At 46.1% G+C, this 23,431-nt stretch overlaps 1 protein-coding gene across 1 annotated transcript in view; it reads left to right on the top strand.

The window, feature by feature from the left end:
* Window positions 1-23,431, top strand: part of LOC144773699 (uncharacterized) — a 184,659-nt gene that overhangs the window by 142,226 nt on the left and 19,002 nt on the right. The window contains exon 3 of the mRNA XM_078658845.1: window positions 18,525-18,598. Coding sequence (XP_078514971.1) covers window positions 18,525-18,598 — 74 coding nt within the window. The remainder of the gene's footprint in view (window positions 1-18,524; window positions 18,599-23,431) is intronic.

Below are 23,431 nucleotides of genomic sequence, written 5' to 3'. Positions count from 1 at the left end.
GGCAGGGGTCCCGTGGGGAGTATTAGGATGCGCCTGCCACAGTGGCGGGCACATCCTGTATTTTTAGCATTGTGGCGGGCGGTGCTCTCTGCACCGCCCGCCACAATGCTAAAAATGCATTTCGGCATTTGCATTTACAAAGCGGCAGGCAGAGCGCGGTGCCTTCCGCTTTGTAAATGCAGATGTAGGGGGTACCACAGGTACCCCCCGTGTGCACCCCCCCACCTATACTTCACTCTGGGGGCCCACAGGGGGCCCCCAGAGTGAAGACAGCATGCCTTTCCGTGGCGGCATCACCGCCGTGGAAAGGCACCTAAATACACACATCATAATATGGCTGGTGGTGTCTGATAGACACCGCCACCATATTATTCCTTTTCCGCCCCGGCCGCAAGGCGACCGGGGCGGAAAAGCGGCGGACGGTCTCTCTGTCCGCCGAGGTCCACCCCGCCATACTAATATGGCGGGGGGTAAAACTAGTGTGGATGTCGGTGTCGGTGTGGTACTAGTGTGGATGTCGGGCGGATTGCCTCCGCCAGGCCGGCAGTGGCTACCGCCAGCCTGGCGGACGCAATCCGCCCGACATCGTAATGACCCCCTTAGTGTGAGAGAGAATTGGAGGCTTCTCATTTGTGTAACATTTTACCTCCCAAAACAACACAACACCCTCTAACCATGTCTGACCTTCCGAAGCAAGTGTGGGAGAGGCTCGCCAATGATTTATTTGGACCTCTCAACAATAGACATCATCTCATGTTAATCATTGATGAGTACTCATGATTTCCCCTTGTGGATGATCTGTACTCCAACACACATGAGAAAGTCATTGGGACATTAAATGATAGTTTTGCAACATGGGGTGTACCTTCCCTTCTGAAGTCTGACAATGGTCCACCTTTCATTAGTCGAGTTTAAAGACTTTCTCACTAACATGAGTGTTAAACATCAGGGAAGTACACCTCTCTGGCCACAGTCAAACAGAGTTGCTGAACAATTCATGGGCACCCTAAAGAGAGTAGTTTAGCAAGCAGCACTAGATGGTAGGGACTTCAGATTAGCTTTGTGCTCATCCCTTCGCGCTTAAAGATTCACACCTACACAGGTGAAAGCCCTACCACCTTGATGTTTGGTAGAGCCACGGGCACGAAATTGCAGCAATGGACCAATCATAGGTCGACTGATGCTGACGAGGTCCGTGCCACGTATTCTTTGCACAAGTCCAGGATGAGGACTTATGCTGATAAGTGCGAATATGCTCTGGAAATGGTTTTCAAAGAAGGAGACCGAGTCCTAGTCAAACAAAAAGAGAAACCCAAGACTGATGCTCCATTTGATGCTGATCCCTTGCGGTAGTGACGAGCAAAGGACATATAGTGACTGCTCAATGTCTTGGAAAGTCTATCACGCGAGTCTAGTCACACTTCAAGTGTCTGCCTCGATGTTCGTTGGCTCCAGATATTAGAAGTGAGAGACTGAAGAGCCCCACTAATACACCTGCCCCTGCGTCACCTGTACCCTATGCAGGCACCTTTCCTCTGCCTCATTGACATCAAATGACTAGATCTGGCAGGCTGGTTCAAGCCCCTCGATGACTCATTGAGGAAATATAATGTATATATGTAATAGTTTTATTTATTTAACAAATGGGTGATGTAGTGTCTTGAGAGTATGTGCTGTAGGTTCCTTCTGATCCCTGAAGGACCCGGTGGAAATTACAGTCAATTGGGTGTGTCTGCTGTGGTTTATAATAGTTTATGACACAGTGCGTGCAGTTAGTGGCACTCTGTAGAATAAAGACGTGCCCTGCAGAGCCCCATATGTGGCAAGGTCATTTACATGCTACTGGGCTGAGGGGGACGCTAAACGTGCCATGTCATGCTGTATGCATTATTGATAGCAGCTGAGCTGTCCATGTCCTACAGATGTCTGACATATTGCAATCCTAATATTGCTCCTTAAAATCAAATACCTAAATATTTAAAAAATAAAGAAAGTTTACTCTTTTCGTTCAGCCTATGTGTTATTGCATATTATATCTGGACCAAGTCCAATAAATTATGTCACATTTTCGAGTGTTGGGGGTGTTATCCTCTCCGGTCTCTTCTCCTCCTTCAGCTGGTTTCAGCCTCGAGGCTGCTCAGGGTCACTGCAGCCTGAGCTACTGCTGAGTCCGTTGTCTCTTTCAGTTACTCTCGGGCCGGAAGTAAGGTGATTTCCTTTTCCGGTCAGCGGGGGCAGAGACAGCACCAGCAGTGAATGCCGTCACTTCCGGCCTCTTCCTCGGCTCCAGCAGCTGTAGGGGTGGAAGGATCCTCGGTCTGTGCGGTGACCTTCACCCTCTGACCCCGGACGTCACCCCCGGCCTCGGATTGTCATCTTCACCGTCCCAGGCCGAGGGGGAGAGGGCTCTGAGCGGTGGTCTGCGCAGGTAGAGTCTACAGACCCCCCCCCCCCAGCTGAGGACAACCTGAACTCTGCACCCCCCTTCAAGCCATGAGCCCCTATGCAGCCTCTCCCCTCCCACCTCTCCTGTGCAGCCTCTCCCCTCCCACCTCTCCTGTGCAGCCTCTCCCCCTCTCCTGTGCAGTCTCTCCCCTCCCTCCTCTCCTGTGCAGCCTCTCCCCTCCCTCCTCTCCCGTGCAGCCTCTCCGCTCCCACCTCTCCTATGCAGCCTCTCACCCTCCCCCCTCTCCTGGGCAGCCTCTCCTGGGCAGCCTCTCCCCCCTCCCACCTCTCCTGGGCAGCCTCTCCCCTCCCCCTCTCCTGGGCAGCCTCTCCCCCCTCCCACCTCTCCTGTGCAGCCTCTTCCACTCCCACCTCTCCTGTGCAGCCTCTCACCCTCCCCCCTCTCCTGGGCAGCCTCTCCCCCCTCCCACCTCTCCTGTGCAGCCTCTCACCCTCCCCCCTCTCCTGGGCAGCCTCTCCCCTCCCCCTCTCCTGGGCAGCCTCTCCCCCCTCCCACCTCTCCTGTGCAGCCTCTCCCCCTCCCACCTCTCCTGTGCAGCCTCTTCCACTCCCACCTCTCCTGTGCAGCCTCTCACCCTCCCCCCTCTCCTGGGCAGCCTCTCCCCCCTCCCACCTCTCCTGTGCAGCCTCTCCCCCTCCCACCTCTCCTGGGCAGCCTCTCCCCACTCCCACCTCTCCTGTGCAGCCTCTGCCCCCTCCCACCTCTCCTGTGCAGCCTCTCCCCCCTCCCACCTCTCCTGTGCAGCCTCTCCCCCTCCCACCTCTCCTGTGCAGCCTCTTCCACTCCCACCTCTCCTGTGCAGCCTCTCACCCTCCCCCCTCTCCTGTGCAGCCTCTCCCCCCTCCCACCTCTCCTGTGCAGCCTCTCCCCCTCCCACCTCTCCTGTGCAGCCTCTCCCCCTCCCACCTCTCCTGTGCAGCCTCTTCCACTCCCACCTCTCCTGTGCAGCCTCTCCCCCCTCCCACCTCTCATGTGCAGCCTCTCACCCTCCCACCTCTCCTGTGCAGCCTCTCCCCCTCCCACCTCTCCTGTGCAGCCTCTCCCCTCCCTCCTCTCCTGTGCAGCCTCTCACCCTCCCCCCTCTCCTGGGCAGCCTCTCCCCTCCCCCTCTCCTGGGCAGCCTCTCCCACTCCCACTCCCCCTCTCCTGGGCAGCCTCTCCCCCCTCCCACCTCTCCTGTGCAGCCTCTCCCCCCTCCCACCTCTCCTGTGCAGCCTCTCCCCCCTCCCACCTCTCCTGTGCAGCCTCTCCCCCTCCCACCTCTCCTGTGCAGCCTCTCCCCTCCCACCTCTCCTGTGCAGCCCCCTCCCACCTCTCCTGTGCAGCCTCTCCCCCTCCCTCCTCTCCCCCTCCCCCCTCTCCTGTGCGGCCTCTCCTCCCATCTCCCTGTGCGGCCTCTCCTCCCATCTCCTGTGCGGCCTCTCCTCCTCTCTCCTTCCATCCTCTCTGTGTCCCTTATCTCCTCTCCTCCTCTTTGTCCCACATCTCGGCCCAGAGAGACCCTCCCTCTCAGCATGGACTCAACGAGGAGGTGCCTGGGAGCAGAGAGTGAGGCCCCCGGGCCTCTCAGGATGGAGGGAAGGGCATGCTGTAGGTTAAAGAGCTGCCTGAGCCTCCCTTCTGCTCCAGGTGTTGCTTTCTCTTCTACACTGACCCGCACTTTGCACAGAGAGACTCTGCTGTTGTGTGAAGCAAGAGGTGCAGGGCAGGGCCTGGCCTTATCTATCCCAGGGTGGGCTTCTGTTTTCACATATATAGCGCTTGATAGCCCTGACAAGGTGCAAAAGCACATTTCCAAAGAGTATAGCACCCTGTTCTGTGGGAGTGACATGGATGAAAAAGCAATTATGGATGGAGAGTGTTTTGACACAGAACACTAACGCCTTGGATTTCATTGTGTGGATGGGTACAACGTGTGTGAATGACCTCTTGCCTATGTTATAACTGTTTTGGTATTGTGCCTGTATGGCAGAGACTGACCTGTCTATGTCAGAGCAAGTATTTAACTGAGCAAGAGTGTAAGGGCAAAGTATGAGAAAATATGTGCTATACCTGCAAGTGGATCCCTACTGGTTTTGGCTTGGTCTCTGTTGGAGCTGAGCATAGGAGGTGCCCAGTCACGAAAGGATGCTATCCATGGGGAGGGTACAACCTTTCATCATCTGCAACATGGGTGCTCACCAACATGGACAAAAATACTGTCGTAGCTTCTGCTTTAGGGTGTTGGGATCTGCCCTTCTCATTTTCAGATCTCTAATTTTTTCCCCCATCAATTCTTACTCTCAAGTGCCTGCTGCCTCACTGTCCCCCCGAGCATGATATGACAGGCAAACAATAATAGGACGTCCACTGCACATCTGTGTGAATCTCCCCCAGGGGCTTGCTTTTTTTTCAGACCTTGATTTCCACAAGAGAGGTGCTGCAGGAGTAACCCCATGGTGCTGATGAAATTCAGTCTTAATGGGTGTTGGTGTGATACAATTGGGCATCATGTCACTCGGGCAATGAGAAACATTTGTTTTTTTATCAAAGAAACTGCCCACTTTGACTCTGTTGTGTCGCAGCATTTACGGACATCGAAAAGGTGCTACATGAGTCTTAGGAAAGGATATGATAACTCTGGCCATTAATGCACTTGCTGGAGAGATCTGTGTGTTTTTCTAGTCGCAGCTTTGACTTCTAATGTAGCCTTGAGGGTTAATGTGTCTCCTGCAAAGCACAGATTTTTAGGTCAAAGCCCACCAGACTGCACAGCACAGCTGTCTGGTTTGCCAACATGGGAACATTCAAAAACCTTTCCTAGGGATACATTCCGCCCGTTGCTTACCATTTGCTTTGTAACTCACATTTTCTTGTTTTCTATTTGCTATCTTTATTTGTTTGTTCTTTCCGTTGCCCAACCCTTATTTAGGGTATCCTTCCCAGTTTTTTTTTTCTGTAAACAGGCATTTAAATCTTATTCTATCGCATTTGCTGTGCATTCAGTGGCAAAGGTCAAATGTCAGGCTTTGTCTTCCAGGACGCTTGGTGTTTACTTTTCTTTCTCTGTTTTCAAAGTGAGTTTATTTCGGTGACAATCATGCTGGCTACAAGGGGTAATTCTGGTAATGCTGAAGTGCGGGGAAACAAATATTTCAATACCATCAATACTTGAGATGATGACATCAGTTTTTATCAGTAAAACTGTGTGTCTGTGCAAATGTAATGGCAATGGAAGATGTTGTTTGTAATATCAGTGCGCTACCAGATCATGCATTCTCCCCTCTACCCCATTCCACTCTACTCTGCAGCACTCCACATTAGGCCACACCATACCACTCCGCACTGTCACTGCACTCTACATCACTTCACTCTACGCCTTGCTACTCTACATCAATCTATGCCAATGCACTCTACCACACTATACTTTGTACCACTGCACTCTATCCCACTGCACTCTACCCTGCACGACTCCACTCTACCGGGCACCATTCCACTCTACTCTGAAAAGAATCTACTCTCTGCCACACCTGTGTACTCTATACCAATGCACTCTACGCTGCACCACTCCACTCTGTGCCACTCTACTATTCTCTTTGCTACTTTATCCTAGGCCACTGCACTCTATGCCGCTGCACTCTACCCCGCACAACTCCACTCTACCAGGCACCACTCTACTCTGAAAAGAATCTACTCTCTGCCACACCTCTGTACTCCATACCAATGCACTCTACGCTGCACCACTACACTCTGTGCCACTCTACTATTCTCTTTGCTACTTTATCCTAGGCCACTGCACTCTATGCCAATGCACTCTACTCCAATGCACTCTACACCACTGCGCTCTGTCAATCTACTCTGCACTCTATGCCACTCTGTTCTACTCTGCATCACTGTACTCTATGCTTCTGCTCTCTACATCACACTACTCTACGTCAATGCACTCTTCTCCAATCTACTATACACCACTGCACTCTACGACAGTCTATTCTGCAGCATTGCACTCTGACACTGAACTCTATTCAACTCTACTCTGTGTCACTGCATCCATGCCACGGCACTCTATTCTACAGCACTCTACCACACGCTCCTCCATGCCACTACACTCTGCCAGTCTACTCTGTATCACTCCACTCATCTCCACTGTACTCAACCCTACTCCACTCTGCATTGTTCCATGCCACTCTACTCCGCAACACTACACTCTTCGCCACTGAACTTCACGCCACTCTACTCATCACCACTGCACTCTGTCACTCTACTGCACTCTGTCACTCTACTGCACTCTACGCCAATGCACTGTATGCCGCTACATTCTATGCCACTCTACTCTGCATTGATGCACTCTACGCCAAGCCACTTGATCACTCTAATCTACTTTAAACCACTGCACTCTACCGCACTCTACTCCATGCCACGGCACTCTGACACTCTACTCTGAAACTATCAACTCTATGCCACTGTGCACTGCGCCACTGTATTCCACTCTACACCACTGCACTCTATGCCAACGCACCCTACACCACTTCACTCAAAACCAATACACTCTATGCCAACGCACCCTACACCACTTCACTCAAAACCAATACACTGTAGGCCACTGAACTCTACATCACTGAACTCTGCCACTCTATTTTACTGTTCGCCACTGTAATATTTCCCACTCTACTCTGTCACCCTGTACTCTCTACCACTGAACTCTACACCACTCTATGCCACTCACTCTATGCCACTGTAGTCTACTGTGCACCACTTCACTCTACACCTCTTTACTCTACACCACTCTACTCTATGCTAATGCACTCCACTCTACTGTGCACCACTGCACTCTACACCACTCCAGTCTAGACCACTCCACTCTACTCTGCACCACTGCACTGCATCAGTGCACTCTATGCCACTCCACTCTACACATCTTATCTGTACTCGGAAACATTCTACTATACGCCACTGCATGCTATGCTGTGCCATGCTACACCACTCAACTTTGTAGCACTCTACTCAATGCCAAAGCACTCTACACTACTGTACTCAAAACCAATGGGCTCTACGCCACAGCACTATATGCCAATCTACACCGTACATTACTCCACTTCACTCTAGGCCACTCTGCTCCACTCTGCTCCACTCTACAACACTCCATTTTGATGCTCGAATCCATTAAACTCTACTCCACTCTGACAGTGTACTCCACTCTGACACTCCACTCCATTCTACAACACCACTCTACGATGCTCTACCCAACTCTCTCTACTCCATTCCACTCTACTCCACGACACACTACTCTATACCACTCCACACCACTCTGATACTCTGCCACTCCACTCTAAGACGCCCTACTCCACTCTACTATTTTACTCTACTACTCCCCTCTATGCCACTCCACTATACAGCAATCTATTCCACTCAACCCACTCTATTCTACAACACTGTACTCTACACAACACCCTCTGCACCACTCCACTCTGTTCTACACCACTCCACAACACTTTACCACTCCACAACACGTTACCACTCCACAACACTCTGCGCCTTTCTACTCTATGACACTCTCTTCCCTCCAAAACACTATATGCCTCTCCGCTCTACGCCACTTCATGACGCTCCACGCTCCTCAACTCTTCTCTACACCACTCCACGACTCTCTACTCCACTCCATAACACTCTACTGTACTCCACACTACTCTCCTTTACGACACTCCACTCTCCTTTACCCCACAAATGTTTAGCCATGCTGAGGAGCAGCCAACAAGGTTTACAACATGGCTTAAACATATTGGCACAGCCAAAAGCTCTTGCATAGGTGAGAACTATTGGCTTCGCAAATGCTTGTTATTTTATGTATAAAGTTCAGTGGGTTACTGCTTCTGACACATAAACCTTTTATTACTTGCACATCATAAATTGCAATCCTTTTAATATAGAATAGTGAACTATAAACTGGCATCAAGGAACTACATGCAAACTGCAAGGCAGGGGTTTAGAACTTTAACTTTTTTCTTCTTCTCAATCTGTTGTTGTTATGTGGTTGCTAACAAGATGTTTATTTGGGTAGAAGTAAAGTCTTATTAGGACAGACAACCACAAACACTGTTACTTTTTAAATCCTGACTTTGTGTTTCTCCCGGCCATGCACTGTTAACATATACTCCCTACCTGTAAAGACGATGTGTAACTCCTACAAATAGAAACCCCCAATGACTTATGTAACATCCTGGACATTGAGTTACACCCTTGTATGATTTATTGTCTATGATAGTCTGTGCGTGTGATGAAATTGATTTGACACGCTACATTGGGATAAGTAGCGCTATAAAAGACTTAATAAAAAAAAATAGTAAATCCTATTTCAATTGCTTTTTATACAGACCAATACATGCGGCATTCTTACAGTGCAAGCACATCTCATATATACAGGGATTGAACAAAGTCAAGTGCTAAAGTAATTCTGAAGTGATAAACTGTGCGTCTTTGTTTCTCCTTGTTGCATTGGTGTCTAGGTATTAGGCTCAAGATAGCTCTCAGCCAGGATTATACTCAAACAAGAGGAGGACTACTGTCCATTTACATTCAGCATTTGTTTTGGGCACAGCTGGAATCCAAAATAAGAAAGCCCCCTTGCTGTCTACTCGTTGCCTCTCCAAATAGAAAGCAGACATTGTGCGGGTGCTGCCACTATTATTCCTGTGTTGACAAATTACAACATGACAAATTCAGCATGTTTCACTGGGGCCAGACGAATCCCCGGTCTGATTCAATAATAGCTGCCGGATGGATCCCGCTTCATTCATTCTAGCACTGCTTATTCTTGAGGGAAACTAGGTTCCTATATATGGAGGCCAGGTACTTTTTAGGTCTCGCGACCTATCAATGCGCGCAAGCGCATTGAGCGGAGGGAGAATTCAAGTGCTCAAAAAACTCGTGAAACCAAGGGCTTCTTGGTGCGGTTTTCTTTGAGTTCACGTGAATCACGTGACCAAACAAGCACGCGCATCAGCCTCCCTCCCTCCCTCCTAATTGCATTTTTTCACGGCCGCACAGCACATCAAAGGGCTTCTCCCAGCGTCTGCTGTGCGGCGTCTCCTCCCCTAATTATTCATGGCTGGCCGGCCGGCCGTACTTTCAGTTTCCCCGCCGCTCATCTTCTCGCTTGTTTTTTTATTTTCATTCCCGTTCGCCAATGCTTGTTTCCTCCTTATACCCCCACCCAACTGTTTGCTCTCTTTTCTCAAACCCCTGCTTCCAAATCATTTCTGCCCCACTCCCCAATTCTCTGGCTGTAGTTTGATATTTTTTTTATTTATTTACATATTTCTTACAAGAAATGAGCTGCTGCCAAGTTTTATTTTTATGTCCTTGTGTGCATGTTTTTTATTATTAAAATAAATTTCCATGACGTTTAGCATGTTGAAATGATACATTTAGAAGGCCACCATGTGTCATGAGGCTTGCGCTCACATGCGTCACAATCCAAACAAGCAAACACTTCACAGCACATGCACGCCTATCAGCAGCCATGCTGAAAAGGAATTCCTAAAGTAGAAATGGCCGGCCGTACTTTCAGTTTCCCGGCAGCTCATCTTCTCGCTTGTTTTTAGTTTCCTCCTTATACCCCCACCCAACTGTTTGCTCTCTTTTCTCAAACCCCTACTTCCAAATCATTACTGCCCCACTCCCCAATTCTCTGGCTGTAGGATCGAGGGGATACTTTGAATGCTCTCTAATATTTTTTGTTGTCCGGGTTCCGCTGCTTGTTTTATTTTCATATTCCTCCCAATGTGAAGCGGCTCATTTACCGATGTTTCTTATGTACAATACTTATGCAAGTACAGTACCCGCATTCGAAGACACGCAGTTGTAAATATAATCTCACCGAATAATAAATGTTCTATAATTATGACCACGTGTAAAAGCACCACAGTGCAAGTCAGAAACAAAATACCTTTCTTTCCACCCGAAACGTGAAAGACGGTGGGATGTCGCATCGCCGAGGTGAAGTATCAGAAGGTAACTGCGTCATTGGTGTGGGGGGATGGAGCAGGGTGGGGTGGGGGTGTTGCGCTCACGAGCAGGCGCCATGATTCCTCGCAATGTGAAGCGGCTCATTTACCGATGTTTTTTATGTACAATACTTATGAGTTTATTTTAAAGCAGAGCTCGCTCCCATTAACCGCCTTCCTTCTGATACCAAGTACACCATTTTTAGGTCTCGCGCCTGCGATGCATATGGCAAAGCCATATGCATCGCGCAGGCGCGATACTATAGTTGCCGGGTCTGCTTCCCAGGAGACAGGAGACTGGCACGCGCACGCTCAGGAAAGCGATCGGAGCCGGACGCGCGCGCGCGTTCCCAATCTCCTGTCTCTCTGGTTATGTCTAATCTGTTCGGGAACGTTTGGCATTCCACAGCAGCGTCTCCCCTATCCCCGCCGCCGCATCCAGGCACGCTCCCTTGCTGGCTACTGGGGTGCGTGAGCCTGTGCGGGGAACCGCGCCGGACACCACAGAACAAGCTTTACTCTTAATATGCGCGAACAGACTTCTGTCCTGGGGCAGGCGGGCACTGCACACCAGAGACACACAAGCCGTGTGCCGTACAGGTAAATAACATCACGACGCAGACAGCCCTCCTCGAGCCGCAGCATTAACACACAAAGTCCCGCGCGCCTGCGGCTTACCAGTGGGGCTAGTGGCGCGCTCCGGTGCGGCTGCATGCGCCGCAGCTCCATTGGCGCCACTTTTATGTTTGACGGTCAGAATGTGGGTGGCTGTCACTGACGTGAGCAGGGAGTGTATGAATTACAGTAATGAGCCCGTCCATGACAAGCAGGCCCTTGCGAATGACGCCCTCGAGCCTCTTGAGTCTTCGGTGGTAACGAGGCCTTCGACCTCACGAACGACCTCCGCGCGCTCCCCCGCCCCCCTCCACTACCCCGCCAGCACGATATTCTGTCCCGCGGGGACAGCTATTCTGTCTCTGCTGATCAGAAAATATTGGACAACTTTTCATGAAACCGTGAATTCGGAGCGAGCGTCGATCCTCTCAAGATCACTGTGAACCTTAAGGAAGAATTTGCAAATAGTTCATGGCATATACGTGTACAAATGTGTTATCGGGCTTCACTGCTACAGTAGGACGTCATTTATACAAAAAGAAATGGGTGTATATTATATTATATTTTAAAGTGACACCTCTGGTGCCTGGAAAAGTCTAAACTTATTTTCTAATACATTTGAATAAAATACAAGTAAACTATCAATTCGTTAATTGACCTGCATGGCCGGCTTTAGAGCTGGTGTCGCCCGGTGCAACAATGTTGTCGGCGCCCCCCAATGACCACATCTCACACAGATTTCATCACCATCACCCTTTAACAGTGCCCAAGTCTCCATAACCCCTCTCTCTCAGATGCATATATAGCGTCACTCATATACCAGTGTAAGGTGGCAGAGCACTGTGCATCACACATACATTACAGAGACAACCAATCATACATTTGTAAATCAGTATATAGGAAATGTTACATAAGACAGAGGACTGCAAAGTGTAGGAGTCACATGTCATCAATACTGGTAGGCAGAATAGTTTAATAGTGCTTGGTCTAGAGAAGCACAAACTCAGAATTTAACAAGCATTTGCAATGCAATAGGTCTCGCATTTACGAGAGATTAAGCTATTAGCATTGTAAATGACAATGCCTTTTATTTATGTTTTAAAAACCAACACATAAATAACAGCCATTGCCATTTACAATGCCAATAGCTCAAACTCTCACAACTGCGAGACCTATTGCATTGCAAATGCTTGTTAAAGTATTATTTTCAGATACATCGTGACTGGACTTTCAGGAAAATATATGTATCTGCCTAGCACCGTCTTACCGGTTGATGCATATTGTTTCATCAGTTATGAATGGCCATTCAATGGAAAATGCAGGATCGAGGGGATACTGTGAATGCTCTCTAATATTTTTTGTCGTCCGGGTTCCGCTGCTTGTTTTATTTTCTCAGTATGCAGCACACATCGTTCTGGCATTCGTTTCTTTCCAGGTTGTGCATCTGAACTGGCTGTCCAAGAACATATTAGTCAGGTGATCACCCCACTTATAGCGCTTAATGGACATTTTGAATAGCCACACGGTGTTCCATCACTTTTACAAGAGCACCGGATTTCACCAGGTCAAATTCACTTTTTCAGATACAGGCAGGTCTTAAGTCACATTTTGCATGGGAATCATTCTTTCTGTTAAAGTGCAAAAGGTTCAGCGCAACATACACTCCAAATACCACTCAGTGCCACATAGTTACACGCCACATAATTACACTGCACTCAATGCAACATACACTCCAAATACCACTCAGTGCCACATAATTATATGCTACATAATTACACTGCACTCAATGCAACATACACTCCAAACAATACCACTCAGTGCCACATAATTACACGCCACACAATTACACTCTACTGAATACAACATACACTCCACACAATACCACTCAGTGCCAAATAATTATATGCTACAAAATGACACTGCGCTCAACGCCACATACACTCCAAATACCACTCAGTGCCACATAATTACACGCCACATAAATACACGCCACATAATTACACTGCGCTCAACGCAACATACACTCCAAATACCACTCAGTGCCACATAATTATATGCTACATATTTACACTGTGCTCAACGCAACATACATTCCAAATACCACTCCGGGCCACATAATTACACTGCACTCAATGCAACATACACTCCAAATACCACTCAGTGCCACATAATTACACCCCACATAATGACACTGCGCTCAAGCAACATACACTCCAAATACCACTCAGTGCCACATAATTACACAGCACATATTTACACTGCACTCCATGCATTATACACTCCAAATACCACTCTGTGCCACATACTTACACGCCTCATAATTACACTGCACTCAATGCAACATACACTCCAAATACCACTCAGTGCCAAATAGTTACACTGCATTCAATTCAACATACACTCCAAATACCACTCAGTGCCACATAGTTACACGCCACATAAATACACGCCACATAATTACACTGCGCTCAACGCAACATACACTCCAAATACCACTCAGTGCCACATAATTATATGCTACATATTTACACTGTGCTCAACGCAACATACATTCCAAATACCACTCCGGGCCACATAATTACACTGCACTCAATGCAACATACACTCCAAATACCACTCAGTGCCACATAATTACACCCCACATAATGACACTGCGCTCAACGCAACATACACTCCAAATACCACTCAGTGCCACATAATTACACAGCACATATTTACACTGCACTCCATGCATTATACACTCCAAATACCACTCTGTGCCACATACTTACACGCCTCATAATTACACTGCACTCAATGCAACATACACTCCAAATACCACTCAGTGCCAAATAGTTACACTGCATTCAATTCAACATACACTCCAAATACCACTCAGTGCCACATAGTTACACGCCACATAATTACACTGCACTCAATGCAACATACACTCCAAAAACAACTCAGTGCCACATAATTACACGGCACATAATTACACTCTACTGAATGCAACACACACTCCACACAATACCACATAATTATATGCTACATAATTACATACACTCAATGCAACATACACTCCAAACAATACCACTCACAGCCTCATAATTATATGCTACATAATTACACTGCGCTCAACGCAACATACACTCCAAATACCACTCAGTTCCACATAATTACACTGCACTCAATGCAACATACACTCCAAATACCACTCAGTGCCACATAAGTATATGCTACATATTTACATATGCTACATATTTACACTGCGCTCAACGCAACATACACTCCAAATACCACTCAGTGCCACATAATTACACTGCACTCAATGCAACATACACTCCAAATACCACTCAGTGCCAATTAGTTACATGCCACATAATTACACTCTATCGCATCACCACAGCATCACTCAGCACCACCAAGGGGCACCACCACATCACTCAGCGCCACCACAGCATCTGTGCAACCATTCAACAACAACTGGTTCAAATATGTTCTCTCAATGTTTCAAGCTTTATTACAAATGTCACATAAAGATGTTAATATTTCACTTCTGTTCTTGGATTTTCGTCACAATAAAATACACTGAACATAATCTTCACAAAAGTTATTTACAAAAGTTTAATCTATTGCCATTATAAATTACAATAACTTTTATTAATTAAAAAAATTAAAATCAATGGTTATTCGTAATATCAATACATCCAAGTCACGTAAATACAACACATATTGCATTACAAATGCTATAGGTGTCACATTTGCGAAAGTTAAAAGTATTGTCTTTGTAAATGACAAAGCTATTAATTTCGCTATTTTCAAAACCATCACATAAATAAAAAAATTGTCATTTACAATACCAATAGCTCAAACTTTCCTAATGCGAGACCTATTGGCAACGCCAGTGCTTGTTTATTTTTGTTTTGTTGAGCCACTCTACTGAATGCTTCTTTTGTAACTGGATCTGTCGTCTGCTCCCTCCTGATGTCTGTGTTTACTTATTCCCCTTCCTTCCCATTGCCATGCCCGCACACAGCACAATAAATGAACTGGGGGGCCAGATACCTTTGTTCCGTCCCCTGACTTTTGTTGCAACTTTTATAAAGAGTGAACTCGAACCGAAGGTATCGGAGCGCTTTACACAACTATACATTCATTTTGTGTAGGTATTGGAAGATTAAGTGATTTGCCCAAATTGCACCATGTACGCTGGCACCACAACTCAAACCTGGTTCACAAGCTAGCCATGAGGCCACTGTCTCTCCCCATCTCAACTGTTTCTTTGAATCATTCCAAACGTCTCTTTAATTGATTTTTTTCTTAAGGTATGTTTCCCAGTCCCTGCATACCTTCAGACCCGCTGGACAATTTGACTGGCAGTACCTTTAACCATTTCAAAGAAAAGCTTCCTTTGAGTTAATTCTAGAAATCCATGTCACTTGAAAACACACAATCTTATATTACTCGTCACTCACCATACACACAAGGGGAAACCTATAGTATACCCAAGGTCAAAACACAAGAAATAGAAAATAAGTCTATTTATTATTATAGTTTAAAAAAATACAGAGAAAATGCAAAGTGGATAATTCATAAAAACAAATAAATGAGCTTAAAAAGTGCTTTGCAATACATAGATGAAATTGCACACGTTATTTTGAATACTAGCTGTGGCAACACTAACAACATCTAAACGGGGAAAAGACGGAGGTTATGATTTTCGGAGGAAATCAGGATCTGTGGTCTGAGGATTGGTGGCCGGCCTCCTTGGGAGACTGCCCTCATCCTACCCTCTCTGCCAGGAACCTCGGAGTACTGATCGACCCGGCCCTGTCTTTCGAACCCCAGGTCAACAGGACGGTGTCGACTTGCTTTGCCATCATAAGAACTCTGAGGAAGATTGCCCCGTATTTGTCTCCTGCAGCTCGGAGACAAGTAACAGTTGCCTTGGTCTCATCCAGTTCAATAAAAAATGCTATCAAGGGAGTTTGTTCTGAATTGATTTACAGGAAAATGATCGCATAATAATTTGAATCTCTGATCAATTGAAATCAATTAAAGCCTGTATTTGTTTGTCACATTCTTTTGGACACAGTAATCAAAGTACTTGAGAAAAAAGGAAAAGCTACACGGGTATTGTGTTTGTAAAACAATATTTCATTTTATATATTTGCTTAAAAAGGGTACTGTCACAGTAAATGAGAGAATTAATCAAAAGACAAATAAACTCAGAAATAAATGAATTGTTCTTCTCGCCTATTTGTGTTGCCGTCCACTCTTTATCAATGTATAACAATGAATTTTGTGCTATCTCAAACAACGATTCAAACTTTCAAATTATTGCAACTTTAAAGATGTGGACAAAAAAGTCGAAGTTTCGGCCTTCTAGTTGTTACATCCTTAAGGCCATCCTCAGGACAAATTCAATCTTTTAGAGAGTTGAGACCCCCTATTTTTGAAGAGAGTTCTGGCAGATAATGATGATGAACTCTGTATTTAGGATTTCAAACGACCTGTTTTTTTATATGTTTGAAATAGAAAAAAGGTTGGAGCGACCGTATTTCATCCGCGTCTCCACACCGTATTTGTTTTAAATCCAAAGGTTTCGGAACTGTATAAATCGTGGTGTATTCTCGCGAGAAAGCAACTCGCGAGAATACGCCACGATTGATACAGTTCCGAAACGTTTGGATTTAAAACAAATACGGTGTGGAGACGCGGATGAAATACGGTCGCTCCAACCTTTTTTCTATTTCAAACATATCAAAAAACAGGTCGTTTGAAATCCTAAATACAGAGTTCATCATCATTATCTGCCAGAATTCTCTTCAAAAATAGGGGGTCTCAACTCTCTAAAAGATTGAATTTTTCCTGAGGATGGCCTTAAGGATGTAACAACTAGAAGGCCGAAATGTCGACTTTTTTGTCCACATCTTTAAAGTTGCAATAATTTGAAAATTTGAATTGTTGTTTGAGATAGCACAAGATTCATTGTTATACATTGATAAAGAGTGGACGGCAACACAAATAGGCGAGAAGAACAATTCATTTATTTCTGAGTTTATTTGTCTTTTGATTAATTCTCTCATTTACTATAACAGTACCCTTTTTAAGCAAATATATAAAATGAAATATTGTTTTACAAACATAATACCCGTGTAGCTTTTCCTTTTTTCTCAAGTACTTTGATTACTGTGTCCAAAAGAATGTGACAAACAAATACAGGCTTTAATTGATTTCAATTGATCAGAGATTCAAATTATTATGCGATCATTTTCCTGTAAATCAATTCAGAACAAACTCCCTTGCTAGCATTTTTTATTGAACTGAATATTAGCCCAAACTCGCAAGGGTATATTGGGTCACCCACCCCTACCAGAACTATATTGGTCTCATCCAGGCTCGATTATTGTAACGCCCTTTACAGCGGCATTAACAAGAGATCCATCCATGGTCTGCAGATGGTGCAGAATGCTGCCGCCAGGATGGTCCTGAACCTTCCCAGACTGGCCTTGGTAACTCAAGCTAGAATGGATCTCCATTGGCCCCCGATACACTCCAGGATTTCCTTCAAACTCTTCTGCCTGGCTCATAGAGCTGTATATGGCTCAGGCTCAGAGGGTGTTAGGTCCCTTCTGTGTGTTTACACTCCCAGAAGAACTCTCCGCTCAGCCTCCAAGAATCTGCTTTCAGTACCTAGATTTGTGAGGGCAAGGTGGGAAGGTAGAGCCTTTTCCACCTTGGTGCCCAAACTCTGGAACTCCCTTCCTTCGGAACTTTCTAGCCAGTCTTCTCTGGTGCTCTTTCGTAAACTTCTGAAGACCTGGCTCTTCTCCCAGGCGTATTAGATGATCTGCACTTTGGCACTTTGAGACTATTTGTATGTCTGTTCTCTGCGCCTTGATGCCCTTCCTGGGCTAAGTTGCGCATTACAAATCCCCTTTTCATTTAATCTATAGACAGTTCATTAAATGAATATAAATAAGAGAGATACATACAGTAAACTAAGAATACAACCTATCCTAGAGAGTACACGCACAAGACAGTACAATTTGTCATTAGAAGACACACATCCGTGTTGGAAACAATAAAAGTTGGACCCAATACTATGTGCCTTGTTTGGAATCTGTAGTTACAGCCACTACACAAATTATGTAATGAGGCGTCAACGCATTTCGATGGAAGTTTCAATTAGACCATCTTTTTCAAGACCAATAATGTGACTCTCATTAAGCATGAATGTTGCCAGGAAAGAATAAAAGCACCTAGTCTTTCAAGGGAATTTTATTCGAGTAATAGGTCGCTGCCAATATGAAAGGTCCCTCCCACTGTATCTTCTTCCTAGGTTTGAAAGGTCAGGACGTATCTTGTCCACTAAATTGGATGGAGAAGAGGATTCAGTATTATCGAATTCCTTGATTTGTGGCTAGTCTTTAAACAAGTCTTTAGACATCTCACTGAATTGTTTCTTCTGTGTTCCTTAGGCTTCAGTCCTACAGACTCCCTCCAGAGACCAGCTGTGGACTCCACCTCCAGTCCCCTCGGATTAAACAAAAAAGTAAGTGTTATCTTATCCCCAAAAAACCCTCAGAGAGTCTATTTCTTTCCACTTCCTATGTATCGCTGTTCTTCCCAATGGTGTTTTCCAGCTTTTCGTCTACTTTTATGCACACTTGTATTACTTTCCCTTTATTTCTCCAGTCTATTTTATCCTTGCTCCTGCTTTGTTTCTTTTTCCTTTGCAATCTTGACTCCTTGTCCCCACCTTTATCGCAAGAATAAGGCCCTTCGGTAAAAGGGGAAAAAAAAGGTTATCCACTCATGGAATGCTAATGGGTTAGGAGATGATTAAACTGCGAGCAGTATCACAATTCCTCAAGAGACATTAATCTGACTTAGCCCTCCTTCATGAGACACATCTACAGGGAAACACTTATCGTTCCTTAGACAAATGTGAATACAAAATGGTGGCACACACTGGTTAAACCACAGACTCCAGAGGGGTTGGTATCCTACTGTGAAAGTCATTGACCTTTATCATACGTAACACTTGGCGAGACGTACATGGGAGAAAGGTGGCCCTTTCAGAGCATCGGGAGGGAAAAACACTCCATATTGTTTCAATATATATACTCCCCAATACTTCATGATGTGTCTTTCTCTGAACAAAACACACTCTTCCTACAGTTCCCAGATGGTGATTTCCTGCTGGGTGGTGAGTTCAACACTGCTCTGTGCGACAGCAATGACCGGCTCTCTCATCAACTTTGGTCTCCCCATTGCCAAGTTTTATGGCCGCACACAGCCTTATTGATACATGGTGTTCATACAACCCCACATCAGAACAGTACACATTCCACTTGGAAGCTCATGGCAGTCTTTCACGCATCGACTACATACTCCCCTTTTCCCATCAGCTCCCTCGCTCTAGAGAGACATCGCTGGTCAGTCTCCGGTTTGGGTGGTCTATGGCCTGCTTGCCCGCAGTGATGGCCTACAAATTGTACTAAGTCCTTGGTTCTCAAAGTACCCCGCATTCGTCCGGGCCTCCGATGAAACCACTGTGAACTACTTTGTCGAAAATAAGGGCTCACTGACTTCATCGCTGACTGTACGTGAGGGATGCAAAACAGTCATACAGCCAATCATTAATCGCGAAACACAAAAAAGAAAAAAGGGTCTGCCTAGAAAGACTTGAACGGGAGATCCAGGAGCTGGGGTCCCGAGTCCTTGACACTACTCGGGGAGACTTACACCATACTTTAAACAAAGAGACTATTATTGAAACATCGCACTGGAAGCCGCTAAAGCCAACCATCGCGCAACACAATATCATCTCTACGAGGTAGGTGACAGAGCAGGGAAGCTCATGGCCTGGCTTGATGACAGGGATGAGGTGAACCGGTGGGTGCTTGAAATACGGGGTGAAGGGGGAGATTGAATTAGAAATAGGCAAGGAATAGCCAACTCCTTTGTTGCCTACCATAATTGCCTGTACTCCGTGACTTTTACTGCTATGACTGAGGACTCCTGGCAACTACTGCTGGATATCCCACCACCAACCCTTTCGCAGTCAGATAAGGCACTGCTTGAGGAGGAGTAATCGCACAATGACTTGACCCTGGTAAAGAAGTGGACCCCAACGGTCTGCCTATTGACCTCTACAAGCTCATAGCTTCGAAAGTTGCTCCCACCTCTCCTCATGTACCTAGAAAGCCATGAGGCCGGCATTTTGCCAAGAGACCAGAGGTTGGCTGGTATAGTGGTCATAACTAAGGAGGGCAAGTCACCAGACAATTATGGCTCTTGCCAACCAATTTTTATTGTTGAATGTAGAGGTCAAGATTTTAGCAAACTTATTGGCTTCTTGACTGGTACAAGAAATTCAGACACTGGTTCATCCTAATCAATCCGGCTTCATACGAGGGAGAAACAGATCACTTAACTTACAACACCTGCACGGCATCCTGGGTCGCACAGCTATGATCCAGGAGGATGGCCTAGTGCTTTCGCTTGATGCACAAATGTTTTTTGATATGGCCACTTGGCCTTTCCTTTTTGAGGTGCTGACTTGACTGGGCTTTGGTCCTCACTTCATGTCACGGGTGAGAATCCTTTATACTGAACATCTGGCTCAGGTCCAGGTCCATGAAGGCACGTCCTTGATGTTTCAACTCACATGAGGCACGAAACGGGGATGTCCCCTCTCATCCTTGCTCTTTGCCCTGGTGTTGGAGCCACTAGCCATATGGATAAGGTCCGATCCTATTGTTAGAGGGCTGAGATGGACTGCAGAACGGGAGGATAGGATCTCCCTCTACGTTGATGACATTTTACTACATATCGCAGACCCGACATTTACTCTTGACAGAATAATGCACATATTTGCACTGTTCTACCGGTATCCGGTTATACCATTAACTAGAGTAAGTCCCTGATTTATCTCCCTCATAGCCGTGCTTACCCGATGATTGTGAGGCTCATATTGTTGTAAATTTGTTTCACTACTTGAGGGTATATATTACCAGGGACCCAGGCACTTTCCACACTCACAACCTGGAGCCACTGCTTGCCTGCTGGCCCAAAGTCAGTCATTGTAGAACATTGCATCTGTCACTTTTGGAGAAAGCCGCTTTATTTAAAATAATGGCACTGCCCTGTTTTCTATATGCACTTCAGAACACACCCTATTCAGTCTCGAAATACTATTTTCAGGCGATCTAAAGCAAAATCCGTATATTACTCTGGGTTGGCGGTCCCGCATTAATAGCTGCTAAGTACACTCGTCAGGAGTTGGTATGATGACTGGATTGCTCTTCCCGACATGCAAAAATATTATTGGGCGACACAGTTTGTCACCATTAACTACTGGGTCCATCTCCCTGAGAAAGAACCACCCTACCGGATGAATAGGAAAGTCCTGCAACCTGGAGGCTATCTTGGAGCTCTCTATGGGGGAACATGTAGCACATCCTTTCCTAACCCAACTCCTGTCACGCTTACCTTCTAGCACACAACACTCAGTGCTTTGGGGTGGCGAGGCAAGATCACAAATGCCACTCCCTTATGGACACTGTACAGCTGGACACTCTCGCTACACAACATGGCTTTGATAAGTGGGACCAAATTAACCTGCTCATGGTGAGAGATGTGTGGACACTGGGTGGGGTAATTTCATTCTCTGACCTCCAAAGTGAATACCAATTAGCACCTATGAAACCTACTGATCTCTCCAAATATGCCGCGCCATGCAGAAGGTGCTGCCAGGGGGAGCAGAACCCCGAGTCATCCCTGCTAGAGGGTAGATTGCTAAATGGACACATGCCTAAAAAAGCGACTTGCCTTGCCTATCATAAGATAATAAAGACCCGATCCCTTGGCTAGTGTACGTGAACATTGGGAACAAGGTCTTGGGGTTTTGAAGGGAGATGAATTGCCCAAGGCCCTGGCGTCCCCCAGGGAGGTGGCCATACGATCACGGTTTTGTTTAGTGCAACTAAAAATTATAGACAGATGGTACTATGCATGTACAACTTTGGTAAAAATGGGGACGGCCATGTCTGCCTTGTGCCCTAAGCAGTGTGGCCAGGTAGGGACGTACGTCCACACTATATGGAGCTGCCAGGTGCTTCAGAGTTATTGGAAATTAGTGGTCGCCTGCCTAAATATTTGGGGGAGCAACATAGAAATGCCTGAAAGTGATGTCTACTAAATGTTTGGGAGGCATTGACCAGACTTGGATCTCTCTGGAGTTGATGTAGTTAAACACAATATTGTGTGAATGTGGAGGGTGGAGAAAGCATCACAACCGAATGATTGGAAGCGAGACATGAATTGGTGCATGTTGGCGGAGAGAGAATTCTCTGAAAGCAGGGGCTGCCCTAACAAATGGACCAAATTATGGGGAAATGAAATGATTATCGGGTGGAATATGCACTCCATCTGAAAGTTCCTGTAGAGATGTGCTATGTCTTGAACGTCTGAATTTTGATGCCGCTTAGTGAATTGGGGTGGAATGGGAAGAGGGACTGAGGGTTCCCCAAACAGATTGGACATGGTTACTGCATGCATATCTCTTGCTGCCACATGATGTTATGATTACTTTCACTGTATTATTGTTGGTTTTACTTGCAATAAAAGATTATTTTTTTTAATTTGCTCAATCCCACGAGGGCCCTGAGCTTCTACATCGATCGCACAATGGGAAATTGGGTGAACGATCAGCACTTTCTGGGCTTCTTTGCGGCGAAAATGGGGAAATCAATACAGAAAAGCAACATCTCCAGACAGATTGTTTGGAGCATCTAGATGTTGTATAGGCTGGCCAAGAAGCAGCCTTGAACAAAGGCTGCTACCACCATACTGGTGCCCGGTGTTCCAGTCTTCGACATCTGCCAGGCTGCAACATGACCATCAGTTCATATGCTTACAAAGCACTACAGCCTGCATATCCAGCAGGATGGGTATGTTGCCCATTCTATTGTGCAGGATTTCCTGGTCGGATACAATCCACCGACCCACCACCTGGGGAGGTACTGGTTTGGTAGCTATGAACAATACGAGGAATCTGTGGTTGGATGTATCTGGCAGAAGACAGCTTTTCTTGCATCAGTAACACTCTTTCTGGTTGATGCTGTAACTGCAGATTCCTTGTTTATGTCCAATCTCTTTAAAAAATTCAGTTAGTTCAGCCAATCCTTTCACCCTGTAGATGACTTTCACCACTTCCATATTCAAAAATAGATCGAGCTTGTAAAAACTTTGTATCAACCTTTTACGGTAATCGGTCCCAATCTGTAAGGAAGTCATGATCTTATTGACATCCACTAGATCCGTCTGATTCCGGGGATACATAGGGGTTGTAGGTTCTCCAAGAACCCAAAGTACACAG

The sequence above is a fragment of the Lissotriton helveticus genome, chromosome 8 (assembly GCF_964261635.1).
Source record: "Lissotriton helveticus chromosome 8, aLisHel1.1, whole genome shotgun sequence".
Classification (NCBI taxonomy): domain Eukaryota; kingdom Metazoa; phylum Chordata; class Amphibia; order Caudata; family Salamandridae; genus Lissotriton; species Lissotriton helveticus.
The sequence above is the reverse complement of the archived record's forward strand: the minus strand, read 5'-3'. Positions and strand labels throughout refer to the sequence as shown.